This window comes from Ciconia boyciana, chromosome 3, assembly GCF_034638445.1.
Source record: "Ciconia boyciana chromosome 3, ASM3463844v1, whole genome shotgun sequence".
Classification (NCBI taxonomy): Eukaryota; Metazoa; Chordata; class Aves; order Ciconiiformes; family Ciconiidae; genus Ciconia; species Ciconia boyciana.
The window spans coordinates 70,497,321-70,525,081 of NC_132936.1; the positions used below are offsets into that span (position 1 = coordinate 70,497,321).

The 27,761-nt window shown below is 41.2% G+C and overlaps 1 protein-coding gene across 2 annotated transcripts in view; it reads right to left on the bottom strand.

Moving 5' to 3' along the window:
• Positions 1-27,761, bottom strand: part of TIAM2 (TIAM Rac1 associated GEF 2) — a 143,138-nt gene that overhangs the window by 35,940 nt on the left and 79,437 nt on the right. Inside the window, exons 9-14 of one of the 2 annotated variants that reach the window (XM_072856060.1) lie at positions 25,969-26,031; positions 20,846-21,010; positions 18,082-18,187; positions 17,535-17,612; positions 16,515-16,607; positions 15,187-15,447 (exon numbers count right to left, since the gene is read on the bottom strand). In XM_072856060.1, coding sequence (XP_072712161.1) covers positions 15,187-15,447; positions 16,515-16,607; positions 17,535-17,612; positions 18,082-18,187; positions 20,846-21,010; positions 25,969-26,031 — 766 coding nt within the window. Of the gene's footprint in view, positions 1-15,186; positions 15,448-16,514; positions 16,608-17,534; positions 17,613-18,081; positions 18,188-20,845; positions 21,014-25,968; positions 26,032-27,761 lie in introns of both variants that reach the window. The other variant, XM_072856059.1, reaches the window with a different exon arrangement.

Genomic DNA, 27,761 nt, shown 5'->3' on the forward strand with positions numbered 1-27,761 from the left:
CTTCCCTTACTACAATTACATTACTGACTAGTTAAAGAAAACAGGGGCTACTTTGCTGGAAACATTGCTTGAGAGGCTTTCCAGCATAGTACTGGTGAGTATAGCATGACTAAGTCTGCCTATACAGCTCCATTACAGTAGTACATTTGATTTATTCTATTGACATACTTGTGATAAACCTGTCCGGAAGAAAAAAGGGACTGATAATATTGGGTTAAACAAAACCTGGTTTAAATCTTTTAACATAATTTTCTCTACTGCAGCATACCTCCCTGTCCTGTTTACACACCCACACACACACGCTCATGCATGGTGAATTGAAATGTGTATCACTTTCATCTGGGAAGGACAGGAACCTCTTAAGCAGATAGCTTCTTCTGATCTAGCAAACAGGAGTGTCTCCAGACGCTAAAATACAAAGTCAGTGGGGTGGGTTGATGCTGGCTGGACACCAGGTGCCCACCAAAGCTGCTCCATCACTCCCCTCCTCAGCTGGACAGGGGAGAGAAAATATAACAAAAGGCTCGTGGGGTGAGATAAGGACAGGGAGAGATCACTCACCCATTACTGCCACAGGCAAAACAGGCTCAACTTGGGGAAATTAATTTAATTTATTACCAATCAAATCAGAGTAGGATAATGGGAGATAAAACCAAATCTTAAAACACCTTCCCCCCCACCCCTCCCTTCTTCCCGGGCTCAACTTCACTCCTGAATTCTCTGCCTCCTCCCTCCCAGCGGCGCAGGGGGATGGGGAATGGGGGTTGTGGTCAGCCCATCACACGTTGTCTCTGCCGCTCCTTCCTCCCCAGGGGAGGACTCCTCACACTCTTCCCCTGCTCCAGCGTGGGGTCCCTCCCACAGGAGACAGTCCTCCATGAACTTCTGCAATGTGAGTCCTTCCCATGGGCTTCAGTTCTTCATGACCTGCTCCAGCGTGGGTCCCTTCCACGGGGTGCAGTCCTTCAGGAATGGACTGCTCCAGCATGGGTCCCCCGTGGGGTCACAAGTCCTGCCAGCAAACCCGCTCCAGCGTGGGCTCCTCTCTCCACAGGTCCACAGGTCCTGCCAGGAGCCTGCTGCAGCATGGGCTTCCCATGGGGTCACAGCCTCCTTTGGGCATCCATCTGCTCTGGCGTGGGGTCCTCCTCGGGCTGCAGTGGATATCTGCTCCACCGTTCACCTCCACGGGCTGCAGAGGGACAGCCTGCCTCACCATGGTCTTCACCACGGGCTGCAGGGGAATCTCTGTTCTGGTGCCTGGAGCACCTCCTTCCCTCCTTCTTCTTCGCTGACCTCGGTGTCTGCAGAGCTGTTCATCTCACATATTCTCACTCCTCTCTCCGGCTGCAGTTGCCCATGTTTTTTTCCCCCTTCTTAAATATGTTATCCCAGAGGCACTACCACCGTCGCTGATGGCCTCAGCCTTGGCCAGTGGCGGGTCCATCTTGGAGCCGGCTGGCATTGTCTCTGTAAGACATGGGAGAAGCTTCTGGCAGCTTCACACAGAAGCTGCCTCTGTAGCCCCCCCGCTACCAAAACCTTGCTATGTAAACCCAATACAGTCAGCTTGTTGCAAACAAGAAGAGTAGCAACCTCAGATAAATGCTAAAATTCTCAGAAAAGCACAAGGGGGAAATGCCATTATGTGAAAAGCTTAACTACATCATATGAAATGCATACCAAACTTTTTGCTTGGTTTCTAGCAGTGAACGACCAAGTACTAAGAACCTGCTCAGCACCTTCGACTACCAACAGCATCACCAAAGAAGAATGCCATTACTCTTGCAATGTTGTTTCTTGCTGGCAGGCAGATACGCGACTCACAATCATTCAAGAGAAATTATAATGTAACCACTAAAAACTGAAAGAAAGCACACTTCCTAAGTCATGCTCCTCACTACTCATCATTCAAAGTAGGCACAGAGCACACAGATGGGACAGTCGGTGAGAAAAACAAATGCACAGCATATCCAAGAGCTCTGTACGCCTACAGGAATGTCTCTTCCCACGTCGCTGCGGTGATACACATACAAGTGGTCAATATGGAAGTTATTCACATGTTTGTGAGCAGTGAGGTACAATGGAAACATATCCTCTAGCAGATGTGTGAGACAATAATAATCTGTGCTACAATCCCAGCCAAGAAACCAAAGGAAATCAACTGGAAAACAGCAACATCGACCATCCGGCAATTCATTTACCATAAAGAAGCCATCAACAAATGCAAATGTCACTTATCTCTTTTTTTCTGTTTAATTAATGAAGAAGCTTTAATTACTTTCTAGTCAGCGCTGCTCTTACCATTTTAGCCACTCACTACAAAGGCAAAATTACCATGAGGGGAAAGTAGGAACTGAGAATCCTGTGTCTTTTATAATGCTTTTTTTCACAATACTTCAGAACTTGTTCTGTTTTAGATTTTCCTCACTGATTTCAAAAAATGCCAAATAATCATCACAAGCATGTCAAGTGTTATCAAATGTCAAGCACTATGTAGGTGGTGTAACCACCCCCTTTTTCAAACTACAGCAAGAGGGTGTGTTTCCACCTGCCACTCTACTGACAACGATAAATTGAACAAAAAATTCCTTCTAGCTCTACATGAGAAGACAACACAGCAAAATTAAATGTACTCAGTCTCTCACTCCAAGACTAAGACCACTGCAGGGCATCATTTTCAGATCTAGCAGGAGCAGCAGTTCTGTGCATCACTTGATAACTATCTTCAGCAAGTAAAGAAGCACTCTGACAGGCACAGGCAGTCCTGGCCTCAGTAAAAATATAGTGACTACACCAATATGGAAAATTTGGTTTCCATTCTGCATCATTTCTGAGATTGCAAAAATGGTTTGCTTTGTATCAGAATGAACCCATGTCCTTTTACATTACACTAATTTATTTTTGCCAAAACACTGAGAAAGAGACAACACAGAGCAAAAAGAAGTAGCTTGACACCAGGATTTTCATCCATGATGTAGGAGAGAGAGATGAAGTCTCCTGCTCTGTCAGATTCAGGCAAGGAAACTGAACCCGGGTCTGTCTCAGCTAGAGTAAGATGCTTGATTAACACCTAGTAGCTGTGAGTCTTTCCTGGTATCCCCAACTCCACCTGATCCACTTACTGTATCATCAAACATTCACTAAGCAAATAGATTCAGACGCTAAAGCTCATGGCAAAGCTGGTCCCATAGGACACGACTGACCCAGGCTGAAATCTGTCTGTTCTCAAAAGGGAAGGGTGAGGCAGGATAGCAATTAATGACTAGAAAATGACCATGTCTGAGGTGGGTGCAAACAGAGTTGCACTCATGCAACTCAGCAGAGGATTAAACTTTCTTTAGTTCTCAACATTTAAAACCTCGCATATGAAATTGAAACTCAAGAGCAATGATTTTAATAAATGATTCAACTGATGATGGGGAAAAGAGGATGATGCTATGCAGCTGCTGAATAACAAGCAATAGCTATGTTTAAAGAAGGAATGAGAATGTTAGGGAAATGTAATGTAGGAAACTACAGATCCGTGACCTACGTAGTAACCTAAGGCTTTCACAATCAATTCAAGGAAAGAAAAATTAAAAAAGTAGAAATAAATGGAAAATTATATACATACAGTATGGGTAAACAGACTGTGTCAAACTAACCTGACATCTGCCTTTTATCAAAGATGTTTTTAAAGACAGAGAACATAGGATAAATCCAACCTTCTGGAAACTTAGTTTAAAAAAAAAAAAGAAAAGAAAAAAACCCCAAACCTTTATAATATCCCAAGGGAAATTATTAGCTAAAATGAGAAGGATAGGAATTAAGACAAGGCAGAACTGGCTAGCAGGTAAGATAACAATACATTGGTCTGAATGAACTTCTAGGCCTGGGAGAGGCTAATGGTAGATTTTCTCCAGGGTAGGTAGGGTTTGGGGACCAATTTTACTTGATATTTTCACTATTTGTCTCAGCAAAGAAAGTACAATAGGAAGTACTCTGATTAAATACTCTAATCATTCGAAGTTAATACACAGCATTAATTAAGAGCATGACTGTAGATGCATAAAGGAGATGCAGGATGACCCTGAAGATGGAGCCACAGTCCCAGAATGAAATCACATAGAACAAAGTTTCAGGGACCAGCAAGAACAATTCCTTTTATAAGCTGTGGCTCACCAGTTGGAAAGATGAAAGGAAGAAAATTGTGAAAGTGTGGAGAAGGGGTTAACAACATGTAGTCGTGAGCTAGAGCTACTTAAGCAACGGTCAAGGCCAGCAGATACTGACCAGCTATAACATTGGCCAGGAATATGTCTATGTTGGCAATTAGAAGACTGGCTTTCAACCATCACATGAACGAATTTCTAGAACAGGCTTACCTGTGAGCAAAGAATGCAAACAGTCTATCCCATTTTAAAATGGAATATGACAAATGTATTGATAGGGTTGTTGAAAGCCTCGACTAGCAGAGAACTGGACTCACTGAGTCTGGAAATTCCCTCCCATCCTAGGTTCCTCTGTCACCAACGTAGCACAAATATTACACAGATGCCTAAATACAGCAGCACAGGCAAGTAAATGGCCAGAAGCCTCTGTCTGTTCAGTAGAGCACAAGAAATACTTCAAGTTTCATTAGTGCTGGTGTGTAAAGATCCTGGCAAAGAGTGTTTTTGAACAAGAGAATGCTTATATCACAAGTGCACGCTGGTGGAGGAGCCCTGACCCCATTCGCTTGCTGATTCCAGCTCAGATGTTCATTATCAAGTCCAGTGGTTACTCTGCTTCAAACTGATCTTTCTCTTGTTTGTAGTTCTCTGGGACTTGAGAGGGAAATGGGGCTCTCATTTCCTGTCCTCTCTGCTGCAGTTTTTAATCTGCAGTAGTTAGATGCTTCAGATATGGCAACACACACACACAGAGCTTCAAGCAATTATGATGGGCTTCGTCTGGTCTGTAAAAGACAGATACCCTGATCTCAGATCAGAGCAATCAACAGCATTTTTAAATACTGGTATTGTCCAGTGATTTCAGATAGAAGTTGCAAAACAGCAATAAAGTGGGCATCAGCTTATTTCTGAGAATACTAATCGGAATTTTAGCTTCAAAAAAATTAGGATCTGTAATTATGAGGAATTATAGGAGGTCCAGTCTATCCACTAGGAAAGAATGTATTCAGTATTTTCACTAATTCCCAAATGCTCTAGAAACTGCCAATAAAACACAACACAGCCAATCTTCAGCATGTAGGATATTCTCCCCCTCCCCATTACAGAGAGTTTCCATAACACGGCTGCACGGTTTAGATGGAAATGAGATATTACATTTGGGTAATAAAGTTAAGCCAGGTGTATGGAAAGCTGCATTTTTCATTGTTGTGTGAATTCTCCAGACTGATCAGTTAATTATGATAAGCTTGCAGTTCCCATATTCTTCTAGCCAATGTTACTATCAAGAGAAAAGTAAGCTTCCAAGAGAAGATAACAAATATTTCCAAAATCCCTGGTGCAAATAATACTACAGTCTGAGCCAACTCTCAGAAAGGTACAAAGCCTTGGTGGTCTTAATGCCTTCAGACTTACTGAAAAACAGGGAGTGGTAGGTGAAGCATTCCAGCATTGCCTGGAGAAGAGAAACATCAGTGGGGTGAACTCTAAAAATGCTCCCTTGGAGACTAGTACTCATAACTTCAGTTAAACAGTTCAGCCTGGCAGGTAGCACGCATGTGCTTATTTCTTTTGGTTTGATACAACTAAATATATTTCAGATTTTCAACAGTATATTTACCCTTTTGTAATGAAGTTAAAAAATGGGTATGTAAGCATTTTCTTCTGTATCTTTTTCCTTTCTGAAAGACTTCAAGAAATATCTTTCAAAAAGTAACAGTTGATCCAAAGGAATTTATTGAATGGCTTTCAAGAGACATTCCCACAATCTCTCTTAAAGAAGGAATCCAAGTTTCACCAGAAAGATATGAAGGGTTCTGGGTTCACTAGTTCAGTTATTCATAACTCGTATGTCTTGCTTATGTGAGGATCAGACCCTTCAGTTCTTTGGCTCATGTTATCCCCTGGGATGAGCATGGAAGGGGCACCCAGCATCTGGCATCCAGGACAGAGCCCATGCAGTCTCTGCAGCCCTTTGAATTTCTGTCTAGGTTGCAAAGAGCACATTAACTGTGGTCAGGAAGGAGAAAAAACAGAGAGTTCTGGGAGGAGAAGACAAACTCCCATGGAAGATTCATTAACTGTCCCACAATGGCCATTTGAACTGGAGAAATTGCTAGTAAAAGTGAGGAGGGTCTAGAAGATGAGGTGTGGGGATAAAGCTAGGTAGGTTTAGTAAAGCTGTGATACAAGAGGACACTGGAGTTGCTCCAGGGTTTACATCAGGAAGGCCCAGGTCTGGAAACATCAGGAGGTGTTTGCAGGCATACAGTTCTTTAAGGCCTTCATACAAAAGCAGTTTTTTTCCTCTAAACCCTCTTTGGCCAGAGAAATATGATTATAAATTTGGTGATAAGTCAGCTGGAAAAATTCAGAGCCCATAACACAAGAATGGTCCAGCTCAAGTGACATGTGGAGAGCTGATTTCCACCTAGGAAAAGTGCACTGAAAGGTCCTACTTTACCTCAAGCTGTTGATCTATTTCCTCTGCATGTCACAGCAGCAAATAAATAAACAAATAAAGAAATAATTTTTTTGCACTCATGTCCTACCAGTACAAGCCTCAACATATGAAAAATGGCTGCCACAGACTGAGCTTATTCATGAGGAGCTTTTACAGCCGCATTTGATTTCTAGACCAAAAGCTGTCTCCAGGTAGCTTCTGCACTAAGCAAACAGATCTAAGAGAAGGCAGGGAGGCTGCAGCCATAGATGAGAAATACCCATGGAAACACATCATATCCTCCACCACTTGAAGCTGAAAGCCAAAGCAATTCGATTCACCTTTCATCTTCATTGGGGTTCTCTATGAATCTGGGCAAACGACTAAGGTACCATGGACCCTAAGTGCACATTCTTATTAAACTCCAATTAAGTTTTCCAGAATTACAGGAGCGTTCGTGTTAGCTCAATTTGGTAATTTTAACTGGAATTTATGTAGGTTTTTAACTATTGCACAGTGCCAGTTCAATCGTTTCCCCACAGCTGGTACTCACAGCCAAGTACTACTACTTAAGCATTCACACTCCAATGCTGGAGTAAATTCAAAACAATTTGCAGGCAGTAACTGAGGTTATTAACTGTACAGTGGTTTACAGGTTTCATGCTGCTTTAACCAACAGTTAAAAAGATAGTGAAATACTAAATTTATTACCAATTCAAAAACCCCTTCCTCTTTTTGCCTAGGAAATTTTCAAGTTCTTCTGAAAGCCTTTGATCAACTTCGGACACCAAATTGCTCAAATTCTCATTGCTAAATTAACATGATTTGAGTCTACTAATACAAGTAACTTCAGTTTCTAGAAAACTAAAACTAAACATGTTAGAGAAACACAAAATGCACTGGATTTTAATAATTCAGAAATTTTTTAATCTCTGCAAGATATTTTGACTTTTATCACTTGTGGTTGTCCTAGGCATTTTGTAACCTATTTCGGGACTGGCTGGAAGGTACACTCTCAGCTTAGCTTCAAGGCTGTAACAACTGACTCTTTGGCATAGCTAGAAACTTCATTCAGGAATTCATTCAAGATGTTAAATTGGGAAAGAAAATTAGCATACAGCTGTCATAACATCAGTCTTCCTAGATATGGTTCTTAAACACAGAATTAATAGATGCCTGTCACTGAAAAGACTAATTGTTACCAAACAAGACATGCAATTACAGGCCAGACAAGAAGGTTGCCTTCATGGCCCCTCTCATCGCTATGTTTTGGCTTCAGGGCGCAAACTATGCAACATCAGAAGGTGCTCTGCGTGCTTCTGAAGGACAATGCAACCAGGCTGCTGCTTTTTGCAGACCTGACACTGCCTGCACAAAAAGAAACTCATACTTCTGGCCAGGGTCTGAAATGCTCAAGCAGGACAAGTGTCTCTCCTTTATTCTCATCCTTCAGTGAGGAAAGTGATGCTTCTTCTTTAAACACTCCACATTTTCACGCTTAGAAAAAGCCAGTATGTTCATGCAAATATTCTTGTATCGTACAGCTTGCTTAAGACATGTTGGGCCACATGCTGAACAGTGGCTTAGCTCCAGTCAGCCACCTACTTCTGCAAGTGTGACTTTCTGTAGGCTGCTTTATGCTCTCTTTTCTTTTCTTTTTTTCTAAATATCTGCAGAAACATCCATTTTGAAGCTGGAGCAGAGTCCTTTAGAGGAGTTCCTTTGTCGGTTAATTATGAAGCAAAGTAATTTGACTCATTTGCTAATTCAGTAATCAATAGGAGATACAAATTAGCAACATAATAGGAAATAGCTGCCTGCACTTCTGTAGCAATGCCTGATTAGCCCCTGCAGGTCAATCGTATGTTTTTATCGGGTTGTTTAACTTTCTAAACTTTCTCTGTCCAAGTATCTGCCAGTCAGACAACCGTTCAGGCTTTTCAGTTTTAAGCTTAACACTTCACACTGGCTTCTCAAATTGTTACCTAAATACATTCGTAACATTCAGCATTCACAAATGCCTTCTTAGATACAGTCTCACTGGAGGCCAGTGTTAGCCCTAGCTAGTGCGTCACCCTTCTATTCCAGTTCAACAACTGGAGATGTGTGGCTGTGATATGGAGGAGGAAGACACAGCAGAGCCCATGTTGGGTGGCCACCATCCTCTACAAGTGTCAGCAAAGGCTGCAGCCCACCGCTGCCATTAGGTCTTCCATGGGGCTGGGGCGGCTGGACATGCAGGGGTGCTGTCAGTGGCTCCTCTCCTGGTTTCTGCTGCTACTGCGGGATTGCTCACATGGGACAGTTTGGCCATTCTCAGAAGTCATTTGCACTGAGGAGAGCTGGAAAGCAAATGGAGCTGGCCCTGCCCAGGTACCAAGTGGACCACCTTAGTGGTACACTTTCTTCTCTATCTCAGATTTATAGGCACAAAAGTAATGAAAACAGAAAGGAAAAAGGGGAAAAAAAAGAAGTTACCTAATAGTTTAGCAAGAATTTGTGGCTAGCTTAGACAGTTAGTTTTTATAATTACTCAACCTACCTTACGTCTGTGAAACACAGAACATCTGCTGTTTGATGTGTTTTAAATTATGCCTAAGGCACTGGTCTGTATGTGGATGCCTCGAACTTTATCATCATTAATAAATCTCCTTGCTGTCCATATTGTCACTCTACAGAATTCAGTAGGACGAGCAATGTCATGATTTATGCCTACATATTGTCACTGAGCCAGAAGGTGCAGCTCCACAGGGTTTAACGGAGTTTACACCAGGAAAAAACAATTTGGCCCATTGACTTCACAGGGATTAAATCACAGCAGCATGTAGCAAAGCAGAACAGAATGGTCATTCAGTAAAAAAGCACAATGAAGAGCATTTAAAGCTGTCCCACTTTATAGCATAAACAATCTTTTAATTTGCAGTATGCACATCTATCGGGAAGCCAACAGGACAGTTTGTCAAGTGCCAGCAAGAGCTCATTAAACCACCACTCTTGGGAAACACTCTGTATTGCAAAACATGCAGTAGGCAACGAGTGCTCCTATGGCTCCAGCTTCTGAAGAGGCAAATGCTTTCTTTGAATTAACCTCTACACTGCTACAGTCCCAGGTATACAGTCAAAGGCCAGACCTAGTCTTTTCCCAGTGATTCGCAAGAGCACAGGACAAAGACACTTGTGTTAAGGGCACACAGTCGGCTGGAGCGGGAGCCAACCTACCACGGTTGTCCAAGACTACTGTAAACACACACCTCGCCTCTGAGCTTGCTCTGATGAACAGCCACTGCATGTCCTATCACATCTATGTGGCTTCCTGCTGAAGTAAATTGGCTAATGAGTAAAAAAAAGAAAACCCAGAGTCATTGATCTTCAGGCAGATAAGCAGTCATGCTGTATAGACAACTACATGTCTGCGTTGAAGAGGCACTGCTTTTCTTGTGTATTGCCTCACACCACGCAAAACCACTGGATATCTGGTATTAGATCCACCAGGCAAGAAGGAGCGATGTGTGCAGACCTGCACAACTAACACAGATCAGGGCCCACATATAACAGGACTGGGTGTCCTTGGGACTCGGGAAGCTAAGAAGCAATATTCACCTCTTCTGAGCTCAAAAGAGTTTCCTGTGAAAGAATAAAAAACAAATTGCTTTGATTCCTCACACACACAGCGCAACGAAGGCCATGCCCTACAGCACGATGAAGAGAATTTAAATGTCGAAACAGCAGCTAGGCAAACAAACAGGACCTGATTTGGGAAGAACTAAAAGTAGAAGTGATTTTAGAAATGTTTTTCACTTGAGTTTTAGTTTTACTTTTGTTTACGAAATGCTTTGAACGTTACATTAAAAGACCCTTACGAAATGCTTTAAAAACTATGGGCAAACAGCAACAAGCAGAGCAGTCCGAACCAGTGCTCCAGGCACAGCTCCCAGCTGCTGAAGGCTACAGACCACCTTAGTTTCACGTCTTCCTGACTTTATCTCTTTTCTTAAGAGGGGGACAGAGGTCTTTCTGATATTCAAGGTGGGTTGGGGCTGGAAGAGGATGCAGGGAGTGCTGCCTGGAGAGGAGTGCGCAGCAACATGCATACAGCCAGCTGGCTGCAGAGCCAACCTCTGTCTCCCTTTTCCTCCCTCAATTCAGTGGTATCTGATGAAGCTGAATGGAGCAAAGATTTCTGGAGAAGTTGCGAGTTGCAATTATGCTCTACAGAAGCATCTAAACCATCTAGCGAAGCGTACTTGAAACAGAAAGTACGTTGGAATTGAATCCAAACCAATTATTATTACAACTACATTTTTAAAAATAATTTAGTCATATCGAAATTAAACTTGTGGTCAACTGATGTGCTTTGCTTCTGTGCTTGCTTACTAAGATTAAAATCAGAAGTGGCTCATGTCTTGAGAAACAGAGGAGACACTTCCCACGTGAGGGTTCAAACCACTGATCCGCCTCCTGAAGCAGTTACATTTTGCAAAAATCGCTCAACATTTAGCAGATCAGGAGCTGAAATGTCATTGCTCCTCTCCAGCACACATCCCAGCTACTTGCCAAAGAGCACAAAGCTTGACTCTCTTTGACTCCAGCCATGCTTTGTACAACAAGAAATAGCTTCATCAGGAGCAACTCAAACCGGCACGTCCCAGACTATGCTGCTCCCTGGGGATCAGTGCGAGAGGTGGAAAAGCAGAGGGCAAAACCCATGCTCCAAAGTAGCTAGAGGTACTCTGCAGGAAGGTTGACTGAAAGAGAGCTTGCCACCTCTGACAGTAACTCTCCTTGCAACCAGCTCTCCCCTGGCACCTGCCTGCTCCCCGTTCCTCCTCCTCCTCCTGCTTACCTGGCTCTGGCCCTTGTCAGACCTCCGCACCTGCCGGTTCAACTCACTGAGTTTGCAGGGGGGTGGAAAAAAAGGAAGTTTTCTCCTTAATTAGCTTCATCAAGGGCTCCAGCAAGTGCTGCTGCCAGCATAGGGGCAGGATGAGTGCTATGGGGCTGGAAGGGAGGGCTAAGGCAGTGCAGGGGAGGAGGAGGAAGAGGAGGAGGAGGAGGAGGAGCAAGCCTCCCCCTTGTCAGCCGCACCCAAGCCTTCTTCACCACTCCTGGGACCACACCTCTAGAAAGATGGGCCAGACAGGAACCCAGACCCCCCACAGAAGGTAAGTGCCCTATCCCAAAGATAAGGAGTGCAACGGGGAGCAAAGGAACAGTATGTCCATCTTTATTCTTTTTTATTTTCTTCTTTTTCATGGTTTGTTTCCCATTTAGCTCTCTAACCCTCCCCAGATGAAAGTGTTTCTTCATGGAAGCTTGTTACAGCATATCCAAACTGCCATCCCCCACTTTTTTCTTTCTTTCTTTTTTTTTTTTCCTTTAATCACAGAGATCTATTTACAAATTAGGGTTGATTTCAACAGTGTCAGCTAACCAGAAATGACAGCTTTTTTGGCAAAAACCCACTTGCTGGAGAAAAAAAATTGCCCAACTCTGACAGCAATGCACATATTGCAATGGGTTTTCACACCTACTAATGCTTCTACCCCCTGCCTCGGCACTCTATATATATACACCATTAACCCACACAGGGTTGCCCTAAATATACAGGTTTCAGTTCTTGTGCCTTCTCTGTTGTTTATTCCCCAAATATCCATGCCATCTTAAAATGAGGCATATTTTTTCCTCCACAGTTGTAAGAATTCCAGTCCCATTCCCTCATTTTTTAATTCTACACAAATATTTGTTTAATTTCCTTAGCACTGGAGCTTGGAGCAAATTTAGTTTCTCTGTTATTTGGTTTTCCACATTTATGAGTGCATTTTTTAAAAGTATTTCATGTCATTTCTTTTCCAGGATAAGCTTATTACTAGCCAAGCGGCTAAGCAGCAAGCACATAGCGTTGCCATGTGGGAGATCAAATGATATAACCGCAGCAGGTCCAAAATACAGCTACAAGAGTATAGCAACCTCTTGGAGAAAATGAATCACTCTCACAGAAAATTCCCTGGGAATGATTTTTAGGAGTGGCAGAGTTAGTGGCTTTGGAGAAAGTCAATCACTTCCCTTCTGTACAGTAAAGGCTGCAAAGTTTGCCACAAGGTATAATTTGGTATCCTCAACATAGCAAAATACGTAGGAAAAGGCATTCATCAGAGTTATGCTAAGCAGTTACAAAACTGTAAACAAATGTGGACAAACTATTACCACCCAAGTTATATGAAGCCAGTGATTTAGAGTAAATTCTGTTTTGCTTTTGCCTGGTGGTTGGTCACCAAGCACCAGGCAGGGTATTACTGCGTGACTCAGTGCTGAAAAATTCAATTTTCCAAGCACTTTGTCAATTTTAGCTCGTTAATCCTCATAGTACTCTAATTTTTAAAAACAGGGAGGCGACAGCAGAAACTTTAAGGTTTTTAACTCCAGGTATGTACCTTGAGCCAAATTGTACTTGATTTTTGAAAGAGGTCCCCCTCTGCTGGCATTAACTGACTTTCAAAGGCACTGCCGTGGAAGAACAGGCTCAACATGGACAAAAAAATGTCAGAAATTATTTTTGAAAAGTGTGGTCTTAAGAGTGACTGACTCAACTCTATCAAAGGAGACAGAACAGTATTGAACACTGGATGTGAATTTAAGAGTCTCTGGCCTCCAAATCCCTGCTCGGATCATTAAATACCCCCTCTTCTTATCTAAAATCTTATTCAATTCCTGAGTGAGTAACAGGACATAGAACAGTTAAACCCTTTATGATTATCTATTAATTCACAGTAATGCCATTTTCTTCTGTTTCCATTTGAACCCGATCAGGTGATCGGACACTAAGCACTGAATTCAATAAACCTGAAAGTCCTTCTCACGAAGCTTAATTTAGAACTATTTGTTCCCTTTCAGAATAAAATAAATCTTCCTTAGCTGCTTTTAAGCAGAAAAGCAAATATACTATGTCCCTTTATCCACTAGTGCTTAGAGTATAATACATACTCCAGTAATTTCCTATTATAATGGAATATTTGCACAGGTTGCAAATTTATCCCAGAGGAATGAGGAATCTAGTGAATGGACACATACATTTATAATACTGAATACTCCAGGTAATGCTGGCCTATGATATCAAGCCAACAAGCTGAATGATAGCCCTGGTATAATTATGTAATTAATTAGCTCTATCATCATTTTTGTTTTATGACACTAACTTTTATGTGCCACTTGTCAATTTAATGGCATTTTAAATTGAAATAAGGCCCCTGAGAGAGATGCTACTTACTGTACCACAAATCTTGTATTCAGATTTCTTTTAATTTCAAAAGATGACCTAATAAAATTGCTTTATAATTAAATCTATTCTAACTTCTCCTATGTGATTCTTTTTCTTCTCCCATTTTTAATTACGAAAAAAATTCCAATCAGAAAACACTTGCCACCATAATTATATACAAAAATCAGTGGTCCCTTTTTGTACTTCTTGCTGCTCTCGTCGCACAGCAGGGCATCCTGGCTAGCTTTCCTACAGAATTTTACTAGCAGCCCCCAGAGGTGCAGCGAGGAAACTGCACCTTTTACACTCAAGAAACTAGAGTTAAATCTGCTTCTATCTTGTTTGAAAAATAGTCAAGGCGTGGGAAGGAAGGGGAGCAAATCCCCACGTACTTTCTATTTCTGACACACGTTTACAAGTATTCTGGTATCACAAGATGTATTTCTCACGTGAAGGAAGATCAGCAAAAGGAAGGGAAGGGTGACCACAGCTCTCCTCCACCCAGCGTGGCAGTGCCCCTCTACGTGCCACCTCCTAAGTCCAGCTGAAAAGGCAACCCAGCAGTGAGCACTGGCACCTTCCCTGGGGCTCGGGGGCCGTGGCATCATCCAGGAGCAGTCCTTACCACATAGGCTTTTGGCACCTTCCCTGCCTGGTGCTCCTCATATGGAAACCCATCAGGATCTCACCCTGACACAGCACTGTTAGGATATGTCCTCCATTCGATGCTTAATACAGTGATATTACATTGAGTAAGACATATGAGCAGGTAGTAGCAAAATAATCCCTATGAAAGCTGTTTTCCTAGGCTTTCTTCTACACAGTGAGCAGCTGTATCCAACAGGAACACGATATAATATCATTGGGTGGGAGCACAGCTAAATGACTCCTTTCTGAGGTGATGATGATTATAGCATTTAAGGTACCCTTAATGTATGCAGTACTTTATCACATGTAAAGCATAGTAAACACAGAACAATACTTCTGCCTCTGAAAGCCATCACGTCATTTCAACCACCGATGCCTGGGAAATGGATGTATTGGAGGTACCCAAGATGACACAGAATAGTTAAGAGTGCTCTTGATAATACCGGATGGTGCAGCCAAACAGATTAAAAGAATATAATTTCCCTGCAGAAATGATCATATTCTGTTCCATTTCTACTTTCTGGAAAATAATAAAATAACAGACAGATATGGAGCATAAATGGAACTTAAACAACTTGTACTTGGGTTTCTCACTGAGGCAAGCACAGAATTTTAAACATAACTGAGTTTTTAAAAACAGCGATATTGGAAGTGAGGTGAAAGTAATGGAATTACTGTCAACCTCTTACCATTTGCTGTGTTCTTTTTGAAGTTATCTAGAAACTCTTCCAGGAGCTGTGACTGGTTTGGAGGGGGCAACAAACTCTTTGGGTCCCTGGAAATGTCGCCATCTGACCAGGACGCACATAAGGGTTGCTGGGTCCCGTAATGGTTCATTCTCAGGGTGAGCATTACGTTTCTCTCTGAGAACAATAACTCCATCTGCTTGAGGTCAAGATCAGAGACAGCCTCCCCATTTATGCTCAGGATTTCATTGCCTACTCGGAGCCCTGGGAGCATGTGAAAGGAAAGAAGAAGAAGGAAAAAAAAAAAAAAAAGAGGGAATATAAAACGTAAAGGGTCACAAACCAAACCTTATGCTGATTCACCTTTTATTTTTGTGGTTTTAATTCAAATAGCCTAATCCTACCACAAGTCCATTAGAATCAATGGGAGCTTTATTTGTACTATAATTATACCAATTGACCTCATGCTTAATTTGATAGGTGTTACACATAGTACAGCAATCGAGTTGTTTCTTTCTAAAGATGCTACAGAATTTTTTGGGTGGGAGGGTAGCACAGCTTTCAAGAATATTAGAATAGAGGCACCTCTCATGACTCGGATAACCACCAGGGTACAGCACCATAACACATATTTCATTATCCGGGAAGAACAAGGCACTAGTCATGCAGATCAAATCATTCATACAAAACTGGAACAACAGCGATGGAGTCTTTTATCAGCTTTTGTATAAATCTAAACAGTGGCAACCGCTGCCTTTCATGGTCAGCCACAACCAAGTGGTCACTACCCTCAGGTAGCAAATGAAACTGTCTCCATTTTTCTGGGTTTATCTCTCTTTTTCAGAGAGCAGAACACACATGATCCTGCTGTGCTGATGAAGAGAAGCATGGTTTCTGAGCAGCACAGTAGAGAAGACGCTCACAGAAACGTACACAGAAAACTATTTGGGGAGGTAGGCTACTTTTCACTGCCAGCAAAAGTGGAAGTGATGGGTCTTGGAGACTGACCAAGCCCATGAGATTCCCCAGTGTGAGATGAACTCTTTCTCCAGCCTGTTCCTCTGTGCAAAAGCACTCAGTTGGATGGCTGAACGCAGACTTTGTCTCCAAGGGGGAAGAAGAACTCTCCCCGCTATATTGAAAGGATAACTCAGTTACTCTGTGTACATTATCTTTCCTAATATCACATACTTTCCATGGTCTTCAGGAAAGAAAACTATGAATAGTTAAAGCCAAGAACCATTTCAGACAGCAGTACTAAAGCTCCTTCATGTTTTGGGACTTTAAAAAGATAATGAAGTACAGTATTAAACATAAATATAATACAATACCTTCCCTGTATGCCAGTCCATCAGGGAGAACATCACTTACAAATATACGGGTGAGATGCTGATTTTCATCAACTTGTGCTGTGACAGCAAAGCCTGAAGTAAAAGAGGTTTAAATCAAATAAACTTTCTTGGAAATATTTCCCTTTTATTTTGTGTATTTAGTAGACTCTACACAACCAGAGGGAGGATAATTCTCGTGAGAACAACACACCCATGGAACATAGAGAAATTATCACATTGTTTCTCAGTCATTGTAAGGCCTGTTAAAGTTAATAGGACTTTTCAACTTCCAGGAAATGTCATGCTGTGCTGTAAAAAAAACAAATTACATTTCAAAAAAATATTTTCTACCTCAGCCCCATATGACATTTCAATAACACAGCTCATCATTATGGTAAGAGTTCTGCAGTGTGTCCATCAGGCATAGAGGTGTCTTAAACAGATCCAAAAACTGGAAACCCAAACTATAAAGCAGCAAATCCATATAGACCAGTGAATGAGACAGCCCACAAAGGAATAATTTATACCAACAGACTTGCAGCTAAAGAACAGCACAGAGCTGCCTTACAAAGGTATCTTTGCAAGGTATATAATTATTCCTAGGCATAACTGCTTCCCACGGATAAAAAGGCTGTCAGAATTTGTACCAAAGGACACTCTGTTGATACTGTGCCAACAGAGGATCCCGCTACCAAAAAAGAAAAGGGCAGACCTTGACCATGGCCTGACTGAGACCGATTGTATTAATCCTGGCAAAGGACATTTGTCTTCTGACAATTCCACGCTTGAATTATTTGGCCAGCGCAGCAGAATTAGAAAGTGGACCCTTCCCAAACATAAGAAATGCACTTGCCAGTGTAAAACAACCAGTTTGGGTCTTTGTTATAATGCCTCGAGTCCTTTGCAGACTCAGACTTTGAGCTGTCAAGGATGGCTCTACCTGTTCTCAGGGACAGAAAAGTCCTGACGAGAGAAAGTAAGCAGTGAGAAGAATAAAAAGAAAAATTCCTGAGAGCTTACCAAAATCACTTATGTTTTCAGTCTTTGTAAGATGAACATGATAAACATTTAATGGACAAATTTCTATTTCATCATACACCTGCTGGAAAAAAACAATAACAGAAGTCATCAAATTATGAAATTGCTAGCATCAAAACCCAAAGGTACAGCATGAGAAATAAGCACAATATTCTTTGCATCAATAAAGAGCCAAAACTTGCTGTCTTTACACAGAGAACTGTGTTACTATGCAAGCATCACCGGTATCAGTGGGACTAAATGCAGAGTAAGCTAAAGATAGAAAACCCAGCCTGGAGTAGAGACTGACACTTTGCTTTTGTACCAGAAGCCCCACATAAATCTTCAAATGGTTCTTGAGGAGAGTGTTTGTAGTGCCTAGCCACCCAAACGTGTGCATAGGCATGGACTGTGTGAACGAGGTTGGCAGAATGCAATCCAGGAACAGCTTTAAAACCTTATTTTAGATCTAAATCACACATATTGGTAGGTGATAATTCAACCGTAGCTACAGACATCACAGAGCTTTATCTAAAAGGAGTCACACTTTCCTGGTCTACTATGTATTCGTATGGTTCAGGAGCACAATACTCAGTATTTTCATCAACCAGTCTTCTGAGTTGTAGGCCATAGTGTCTTGGCTCCAGCTGTTTCATCTAAGGAATAAAGAAAATGGGGTTTGGAATTTGTTATTTATTTCCAGAATCCCAGAAGACAAAGAAGTGACACACACACACAAAAAGCTCTTTAGAAATCATGCAAAAGCAATCCTCAACAAGTAATTTTCTAACTATTTTTGTGGTATAAACAAAACTAGCTGCATTGCTTAGAAGATAAGGTTCAAGTGCAATTTCCATTTTCCCTTACGATCCTCCCAAATCCTTTCATAAACACTGTCTTGGCTATTAGATTAACTGAGCACTGCTAAATGTTTCCAAAGATATCACAACTGTTTTCTGTCCTTTTGAACTTACACTCACAACCATCTTTTTCTGTGACTACTTTTAATGACTCAGTTCTGCTCAGCAACTTTTTCTTCTGATGTAGAAAATCTATATGCATGTATGGGTTGTTAGGAGAGGGGATGGGATGGGAAGCAGGTTCCCTAAGGGTTTGCCTTTATTGGATTTTATTTTTATTGCTGGGTTTCATCTATGATCAGAGAGTTTTACCTTTTTTTTTTCACCACGTGAGGTCAAAGCAAAAATCCTGTCTCAACAGGAAGTCAAAGGGAAATAGGAATATTCCCAAAGGATATTAGCCTCAAAGTGTCGAGCCCCTGGTGGGAGTCTCTCTGAAAATCAGGATGCTGGTGAGACCACTGCACAAAACATTTCATTTTTGCATATTAATAGAGCAACATTTCTAAAACAAGAGGAGGAATGACTGCATCCCTGGGGGTTATTTAACCTCTTTAACACATCTCTGCAGCTTACAAAAATCTAAATCTACTGAGTAACTAGTAATTACCTTAACATTTTATTATGTGTAACAGTTTATGAGTTGCATGTGTTCTGTACCCTGAACAATTGTATTCAAATGCACTTTTTTTTCTGTATGTGCTATCCAAAAGCCTCGGATGGAAAACAGAAATGAGAAAAGTATAAACCCCATAAAGCATGAATGAAGGGGAAAAAAAAAAAAACAACCACCCCTTTGAACTTTATCCTTATACACATAACATTCAAACATGTTCTGTTAAGAAGAAAGATTCCTTACACTCACCAGAGCAGAATGAAAATGTAAGAAGGAAAAGAACCAGGATAGATGAGCAGAAAGTATTCAGCATTAGAGAATGCTTATGAAAAGCTTTACACACAGAATAGAAAGAAAAAATAAAACAGAAAAACATTTAAGAAAAAAAATCAAATAATTTAAAACTAAATTTGCATGTGATACAGGCAATGAAAATTAAAAGTCAGCCTTACAATTACAAATATTTTGGACTGATGGAGTAAGAGAGGTAAGGAATTTCCTTTCCAACTTAATTTTACGCTTAGAAGTTTTATTTTGTCTTTCAGGGGTCCTGCGTGTTACTGTAACTACTTCCACATGTTTAGGCTCTACCGTGCCATCTGGTGGTCAAATAACGTCTCAGACAAGCCCTTTAGCCTGACTAGGTACAGTGAATTTTTAAAAAGTTAAGCCAGGCATTAAACTGTTTCTCCAGGTTTCAGTCTCCACCAGCAAAAGCAACGAGAAGATAATTTCTTCTCAGTGATGCCAAGGAGGCGCATTGTGACTTGGCTAAATCAGTGTGCTTATTTTGATTTAAAAACTATAATTCACCCTGGATTTTTAAAATCTTGTATAATTTAATAGGTTTTTTTGTTTACATTACCAGGTGCAAAGAGCCATTAAACTGGGTCCCTTCCTCCATTAGAAGCCTCAAAATTCATTAACTTCAAGCCAGTTGAATGAGCTCACCTGAAAGTTCACACTAACCTATGCCAAAAGCTACAGCTGGATTTTGTACAGAGTAGGACTCCTTTTTTTCCCTGCTTTTCCCATTTACTTGTGAAGTAAATAAATTATATTTACCAGTTGTCAGAAAACACAACTTGGGAGTAAAAAGTTAGTTTATTCCAAAAAGCTTGTTTGTATAATTTAAGTGACTTGAATCATGCAGTCAAGAGCTAAATTCAAGCACTGACACATGGCGAGACAAAGGTGTGAGGTACATTGCGATGTTCTAGAAGTGCTGGTCTTTTGTCTGTAGTTAAAATTGGTATTTCTACTTTACCTTCAAACTGTGACTCAGTTTTCTGTCCCAAGATCTATAGCAATCCCTCTCAAATTGCTGGCACTGACTTTCAGAAGGGAATGCACTCTTTGAAATTCACAAGTAGAGCTGGTATTTAATTAAAAGCTTAAGAGAGTCCTTTAAGAAGCAAAGGTATATGATAGCCTTTGTCACAGCAGTCTTGAACATCTTAATCTCCTGGCACTAACTCAACCAGTCCCCGTTATTCCTCTGTGATTAATTTGCACAGAACAACTGGGTTTGCTGCAATGACAACGTAGAGTGGATATGTGCTGAGATTTCTCAGGGACTGACTACCTGGCAAACCGTCACTGCTCTAAGTATTCACTGTGCGCTGTCTCAAGCAACGCTTCTTGAAAACCTTTCCACAACCCTGCTACCTTGGCTACAATACATAAATAACACAACTAAAGGAAACAGAACAATGTGCCTTTATACAGTGACAGGAAGATGCTGGTATTATGCTTTCACTATTTAGACATCCTCTGATATATTACATTCCAAGTCCACAGCTATAAACAAGGTGCAATCATACATGAAAACTGAGTACCTTGCATGCCAAAGACAAGACATCTTCCACCCTGTGCTCTGGCTTGAGGGTCAGCGCCACTCCTTGGCCATCACAGAAGTGAACATATGTTTGTGTTTCCCAAGCACTCTCCTTCTGGATACTCTCTGGCACTGAGCAGTAGACATTCAAAAAGTCATCGACTTGCTGCTGGAAACAAGGGAGAAACGTACAACATATGTGGATGTTGCAAAAAACCCCAAAAGTACAATTACATTGGCAGTTTGCAGTGGATGTGTGTTTAGACGTGGTACTGTGTATTTCCCCATGGCAAGACAGGGACAAAGTTCTGTTACCTGCTCTCATTCACTATTGAAGACTTGGTTTTCTTGAGAATGGACTGCACAGGCTTTTATGCCTTTATCTGATATTAATTGTTGATTTGACTTGAAGTGACAATATGTAGCTACCTGATTTTATATCGCAGTGCAAATAAATTCTTAAGAAGAACTGACTACTACAATTTTACCTAATTAACAAATGCAAAAAACCCCAGAATTACTGTAGTTTTGACAGAAAATGATAATATAGTAAACTTCCAGCAGAGAGCACTGTGGAGCAAGGCGTGCCATAACATAATAAAGGACTAAAGCAGGAATAAAGTGTTCCTATTCTATTTACAGTTTAAGAACATATTGTTTCATAGGTCGCACAGCGGATTTGCCTGTTTACCATTTTGCTTCATATTCACCCTCGTTCCAAAGCCACTCTACTTGATCAAATAACAACATCCACCCTGAATAAATTCCCTGAATAAATTCTCTGTTGTTTTCTCACCCTTCATTTTCACACTTTCTCCTGTACTGCACTTCAGGCTACACGTTTCAAAGGAAGCCACACAAGGAGAAGAAAAACACTGAGAGCTGTTCAGAATTTGGAATTTCACCTATATATTTGGGTCTGCCTATTCAGCAAATCACTTAAATACCCATATCAAGGTATTTAAGTTTACACAGATAGGGTCCCTTGATTCCCCTTAGAGTCAATGGGAAGGGACAATATCTCCATGAAGTGGCAGAACTGCCAGCCACGACATATCTTAAGATACCCTGAGCTGTTCTCAGGAGTTTTTACCTCCCTCTTGCTTTTTCTTTGTTTGCCTGTTTGGGTTGGGGGGTTTTGTTGCCTACATAAAGCCCCTTGATTATGCAGTTCTTCCTCCTGGCTCTGCAGGGACACAAGCCCAGGGGTGCACTGCAATTACTGCAAATTTACTGCTGCAGTAAAATCACTGCACAGGGATTGCTTCCCTTGCTGCAGGCAGCAAAGTTATTGACAACAATCTACCAGTAGCAACAGAGAGACCAATATTATTTTGTTTTTCCAAATAACAATCCTGGCTGTGAAAATGATGTAGTAAGCAATCCTATTCAGGTAATTACCAAACAATGCAGAAATTCAGGTTGCAGCCAACCCAGAGTATGGCACAGTACTAATTTGATGGCAGAGTAATGCTGGTTTTGGCAGAATAATATTAATGAACTAATGGCATTCACGAGTCTTATATCTCTCGCTCAACTGCCCCTTTTAACTAGTTGAAAATGAAATTTCAATTAACACAGGTCCATGAAAATCCTACTAAAATCCAGCAACTACTATACGTAACAGGAATCCTGTTATGCTACTGCAATTAATAGAGCGATGAAAGCTACACCAGGTGAAGTTTCACCTCGGTGGCTGTGGTTCCAGACTGCTCATAACACTGGTGTTGTTGAAGAAGGTAATTCCCGTAGAAGCGTGGTCCTCTCAGAAAGCACTAAATCAAGTGCCTGGGAATAAACACTGACCTCCTTCCACGGTGTAAATAACAGAAAGGAGAAAGGGCAAGGCAGGCAGGCTGCGAGAGTTGAGCAGGAATGAGTCAGACCAAATTCTCCGGCGGCTTCCTCCAGGGAAAACCGAAGCTACGTTGCCTCAGCTAGGGAGATGCTCCCAGCAGCTCAGAGGTTTGTAACTACCACAGTGGTTTATTGCACTGCAGCAATAGTTCTTCAAATCTGTCCAACAGAAATAAATCTCACTATTGCCAGAGATAAAAACAAAACCAACCCAAAACAGCGGATGAAGGTGGTGAGAAATAGGTTTGAGGCCACCTTCGTCCAGAAGCTTTTAAGACAGGACAGAAAGTGCTGCAGCCAGTGTAAGATGCTTTCCTTTCCTTGCCACGTACACTGGTGCTCAAGCATACGCCTTGAGATAAACTCGCCTCTGTTATTCAACACGACTATGTTCCTTAACTGCAGTCAAGGTACTGTTGCTTTATCCACATTTTCCATCTCAGAAAATCTGACATGAAAAGAGATTTTTTTTTTTTCCTGTTATGCCTGCAGTGACTAATTCTACAATAGTTCATTCATTCATTGCCACATAAAGTTATAACAAGCCATCCAATTTTCCAGAAATAGGCGCCAGGATTTGCAGACTGTCACACGTTGTGCCACAAGGCTGCTGCAGGACCAATAGGTTACTTCATAATTTCCCCCCACTATTTGCCTCTGTTTTTATCATCCTTTTCAGGGAAAATACAGCCTTCCTGGCAGACTTCACTATTCGTCATTCACTGCACTCCTCAGGTAGCATTTTATAAAAGTTTTGGTGCTGTTTTTGTTTTTCATTTGAAATCAGCCAATGAAACTGGGCTGATGCCAAAGTAACGGTTTTCAGAGTTATGATGAATCATTTCTGAGTTGTCGTATGATTCATCAAAATGTCAGGATCTTAAAAATGCCCACGCTATATTTAATCCCCATTAAAAAAAAGGGTTTAGAAATAAGGTTGAGATAATAATAATAATAATAGTAATAATAAACATAGAATCATAGACTCATTAAGGTTGGAAAAGACCTCTAAGATCATCTAGTCCAACCGTCAACCCAACACCTCCATGCCTACTAAACCATGTCCCAAAATGTTTTTCTAGATGTTTTTCTAATGTTTTTCTAGAAATAAGGTTGAGCTCCAGAGCTCTGCTTCAGCATCTGAATTGGGGTGGGTTTTTTCCGGCTTGAAACACAACCCTGCTAAACTTTGTAAAAGCTTGGCACAAAATCTGCAGCGAGATTGCCCCCACGCCCGTCCCCTCCACCCAGGGAGCGGGGCTGCAAGCCCCTGCTCGAATTCAGAGCAGGCTGCTTTTATCCAGCAGCTACGGAGAACACATAAACCCTGTTGAGAGAGCTGGGTCAAGAAGCCAGACCTTGTCCCTTCCCCAGCACAGCACCAAAGGGAGAGGACTTCATTCTGCCTGCTCCCTGGCACCCTCAAAGCCTTTCTCTGTCTTCTCAAAAGGGTTCAGGAAGAGCAAATGCGCTTATGACACCAGAGGACAGGAGACCCACAGCAGACCCTGTTGCACAAGGCAGCATCGTCGAGCTCCCAGCCCCGAGGCGGTCGGCACTAAACCGAGGGACTGGCGTCACAGCCCTTCGGGAGAAACCTTCAGGGGGTGTACCCGAGAGATTTTGCCTCTTCCCAGGTTTAGGAGGGACCAAACCTTTCCATGTTTTAACAGGACCAGACAGGAACGAACTGTTTGCTGTCTCCGAGGTGGGAAATGGATGCCATCTCACACCACACCCAATGGTACATTCTGGAGGAATTTGTAAGTGTTCTCTACAGGAGATCATTTCACCCAGAAATCCCTCATAATTATAATTTCTTTTGAAAAGAGAGGAGTGATTTGGTTTAAATACTTTCCCACCCCAGGACATAAACAAGCAAGTGGTCAAGTAACTAAGGGAATCCAGGTGTTTCTATATACTTCTTCAAAGAACAGACAAAACGTGAAGATACTTTCAGGAGGCAAAACAGCATTATAGGATTAGCTGCTGTCAGTGGGAGATGCCTCTCTCTGTGGTATAACTTCTGCATAATTATATATTTCTTTCTTGCCTAGCCATTAAATGAATGCACTTGATGAGAAAATGAACCATGTAGCACATAATGATACAAAAAACCCCATAAAAACCTATGAGAAATGATGAACTTTGTCCAAACCTTCCTCACGAGATTCATTACAGCTCTTCATTATAATTAATCATTTTCAAGAGCAATATTTGATTTTAAATGCAGATTTTGACTTTTTGTCTAATACCTGGTACACAAACTCAGCTGAAAGGGAACAGTACTGTAGCACGATTTTTGAAAGTCTTCTTTCAAGTTTTAAACTGCATTGGGGGAATATCTGGTGCAGGGAACAACGGAGGAAAAGGGACAGGGGGTAGACTGGAAGACAAATACCTCTGAGTCTGGCACATGTTGCCATTAAAGAAATCCAGCTATACCATACAGAAAACAACGTCCAGAAACCCTGCGTCTAAGACTTAATTTGATTTTTTTATTTGGAGCTTGCACAAGCCTACCGAGGGAGAAGGATTCTGTTTCTGTTAGCCCCGCAGTACGCAGACAACACTCTGTGGTCCTACATGTACGTGATTACGGATTTTGGAGCATCCTGCTTTGCTTCTAGACTGGGGGACGGGGACGTTATCCCCAGGGAGGCTGCAGGAGCTGAGAGGGACCACGACTTGTGCCAGGCAGGGGAGAGCAGCAGCTCTCCTCCTCCTGGGCACCGGAGAAAATCAGCTGCAGCTATTTACTGAGTAACGCAGTTGAGGGGATGCCGCTTCCTCTTCCTTTACTTGGGCAATCTCCAGCTATATATTAACTCACACTTCTCTGCCGGTACACCCCACAGACTTTAATTAGACTTTATTTGCCTTTATACTCAAAACCACACAGGTTCTGTTGAAGTAGGCCAAGGGGAAAAATACACCTTGGGTTTTGCCATACTGTGAAGGATGCTTTCAAACAAGCTCGGTTCCCAATCTCTCTCAGACAGTGCATACACTGTAAGGATTAGTATCGTGAAGAAGCGTCTAGGGAATTTTTTTTTTTTAATTATTATTTTTTTTAGAAAGGCTACCAGGCATGTTCAGAAACTTACGTTAAAGCAGTTTCATTAGCAGAATCATAATCCTGCCATCTAACTACTGCATTTTATGAATCTCTGTGGGGTTTCTGAACCAGCCTCATCATACACTTAGTGAAATATATTCAGGAATTTAAAAACAAGATGGTGCAGAATGAGGACGGGCATATCTTACCTCAGCAGAGTTGGCTGAATTCTGGACACCAGCAAATCCATGTCCTCCAGCTGAATCAAAAATCTATTAAAAATATTACAGATAAATAAATAGGTTATGCAAATAAACCCCTTTATTTCTTACCTGTGTTAGGTAAATTCTTTGAAAAAAATAAAAATGAAAACTAAATTAATAAATATATATCAACCTGCTAAACCCTAGGGATCTTTTTGGACTTTTTGTCACTTTATTCTGACTAGAAGAAGTATTAAAGAAATACAAATCTCCCTCTATAAAGAAAATTTAAGCAAGTTTTCTCTTTCAGGCTACATGCACACTTCACATTCAAACATCTATAAAAGCATTCACGTCCTTGTTTTTTCCTATCTACTGTTTAGCAATAAGATTAAAGTCATTTACCTTCAAATCATGCACCACGCTCGAAGTTATAGCTTTACCCTTTGGGATACTGTTAGGTACAGCTACAAATCTCATAATGATTTAAAGGAACTATTTCAAATCATTGTTGCTGTTTTCTAAAACTTCTTACCCTATAGTTTTTCATCTCTTCTAACTGAGCAGTTAGCTTGACACGATCGATGGAAACTTTTAGCTTAGCTTTAAAGGCATACTTGACCCAAAACCCGCACTATTAAGTACTGAAAACAGCTGACTACTGTGTCTGCTTTGGAAGTGATGAAAGCAGAAACTGAGACTTACGTTCCCCATCTGTTTTGATGCTTAACTACTAGTATCTCACAAAGGTGTTATGCTTATTAATGTAATTTTTAAAAATCCAATAAATGGCTATGGATACAATCAGATATTTTGGTGATAAGGATTGTATAAACACACAGATAGATCTATACAGTTTATACATGATGTTGAGATTTGCAGGTAATAACATTACCCTCCCGAAGTGCAAATCTAAATGGCATTTTTTTTAATTCCTCCTGCAGTCAACAAATCAGGACAATATCAAACTGACATCTGAGCTTTTTTTGTTTAGGTTTTACTTTTCTTTCTTTTTTTTTTTTTTTGTACTAGCAAAAGCCTTTCAGATAATCCAAGACAACAACAAACTTTGTCTTAAAATTTCATATAAAATCCAGTTTCTGCCAATGCAAATAAAGGGCACCACTTCTGAACTTCCTCTTCCTTGTCTCACCCACAGATGCAATTGAAGTATTTTATTGTTTATGATTTCTCAAAACAGTTCATCATTTAGACACAAGAAAGCAGATAAGCGTTTAAGAAACTGAGGATAATGTGAGCCTAGACATCCCCCATCTGCTACAGTGCAGTTTTATTAACTGATTTGTAAAAGACTGAGACACTTCATTAATGTTTACAAAAGCCTCCCAGCATAGAAACTCTGAAACTTTTTTTTATTAGTACCATAAAATTAAACTTAAAATAAAATTAAAAACTTCTCTGACACAACGATGTTCAAGAATATACCATCTAATTTTGAAGCTATGGTATGGCAGATAAAAACATACCAGCTCCAGTCAAATGAACTTTAATTAAATCCAAGAAAGCAAGACATTTTTAACCTATTGTTTGACATCGACATCGCAACACAATGAGCAGAGAAGCAAGCTCCACTTCTCTGCTTAACCCCGTTTTCCAGTGGGCTGAAAGAAACGACAAGAAAGGCAGCCTCAGGCCTATTCTGATTTTGATATACAATTATGTGCATACACACAAGTCTGAGCAAGGATGTGGCTCCCTTTTCAGGCACCTTCTAGGTTCGTGGGTCAGTTTTCAAGCCATGCCCTTAAAAATTCCTCACTTTTATGGGTATGAGTCAT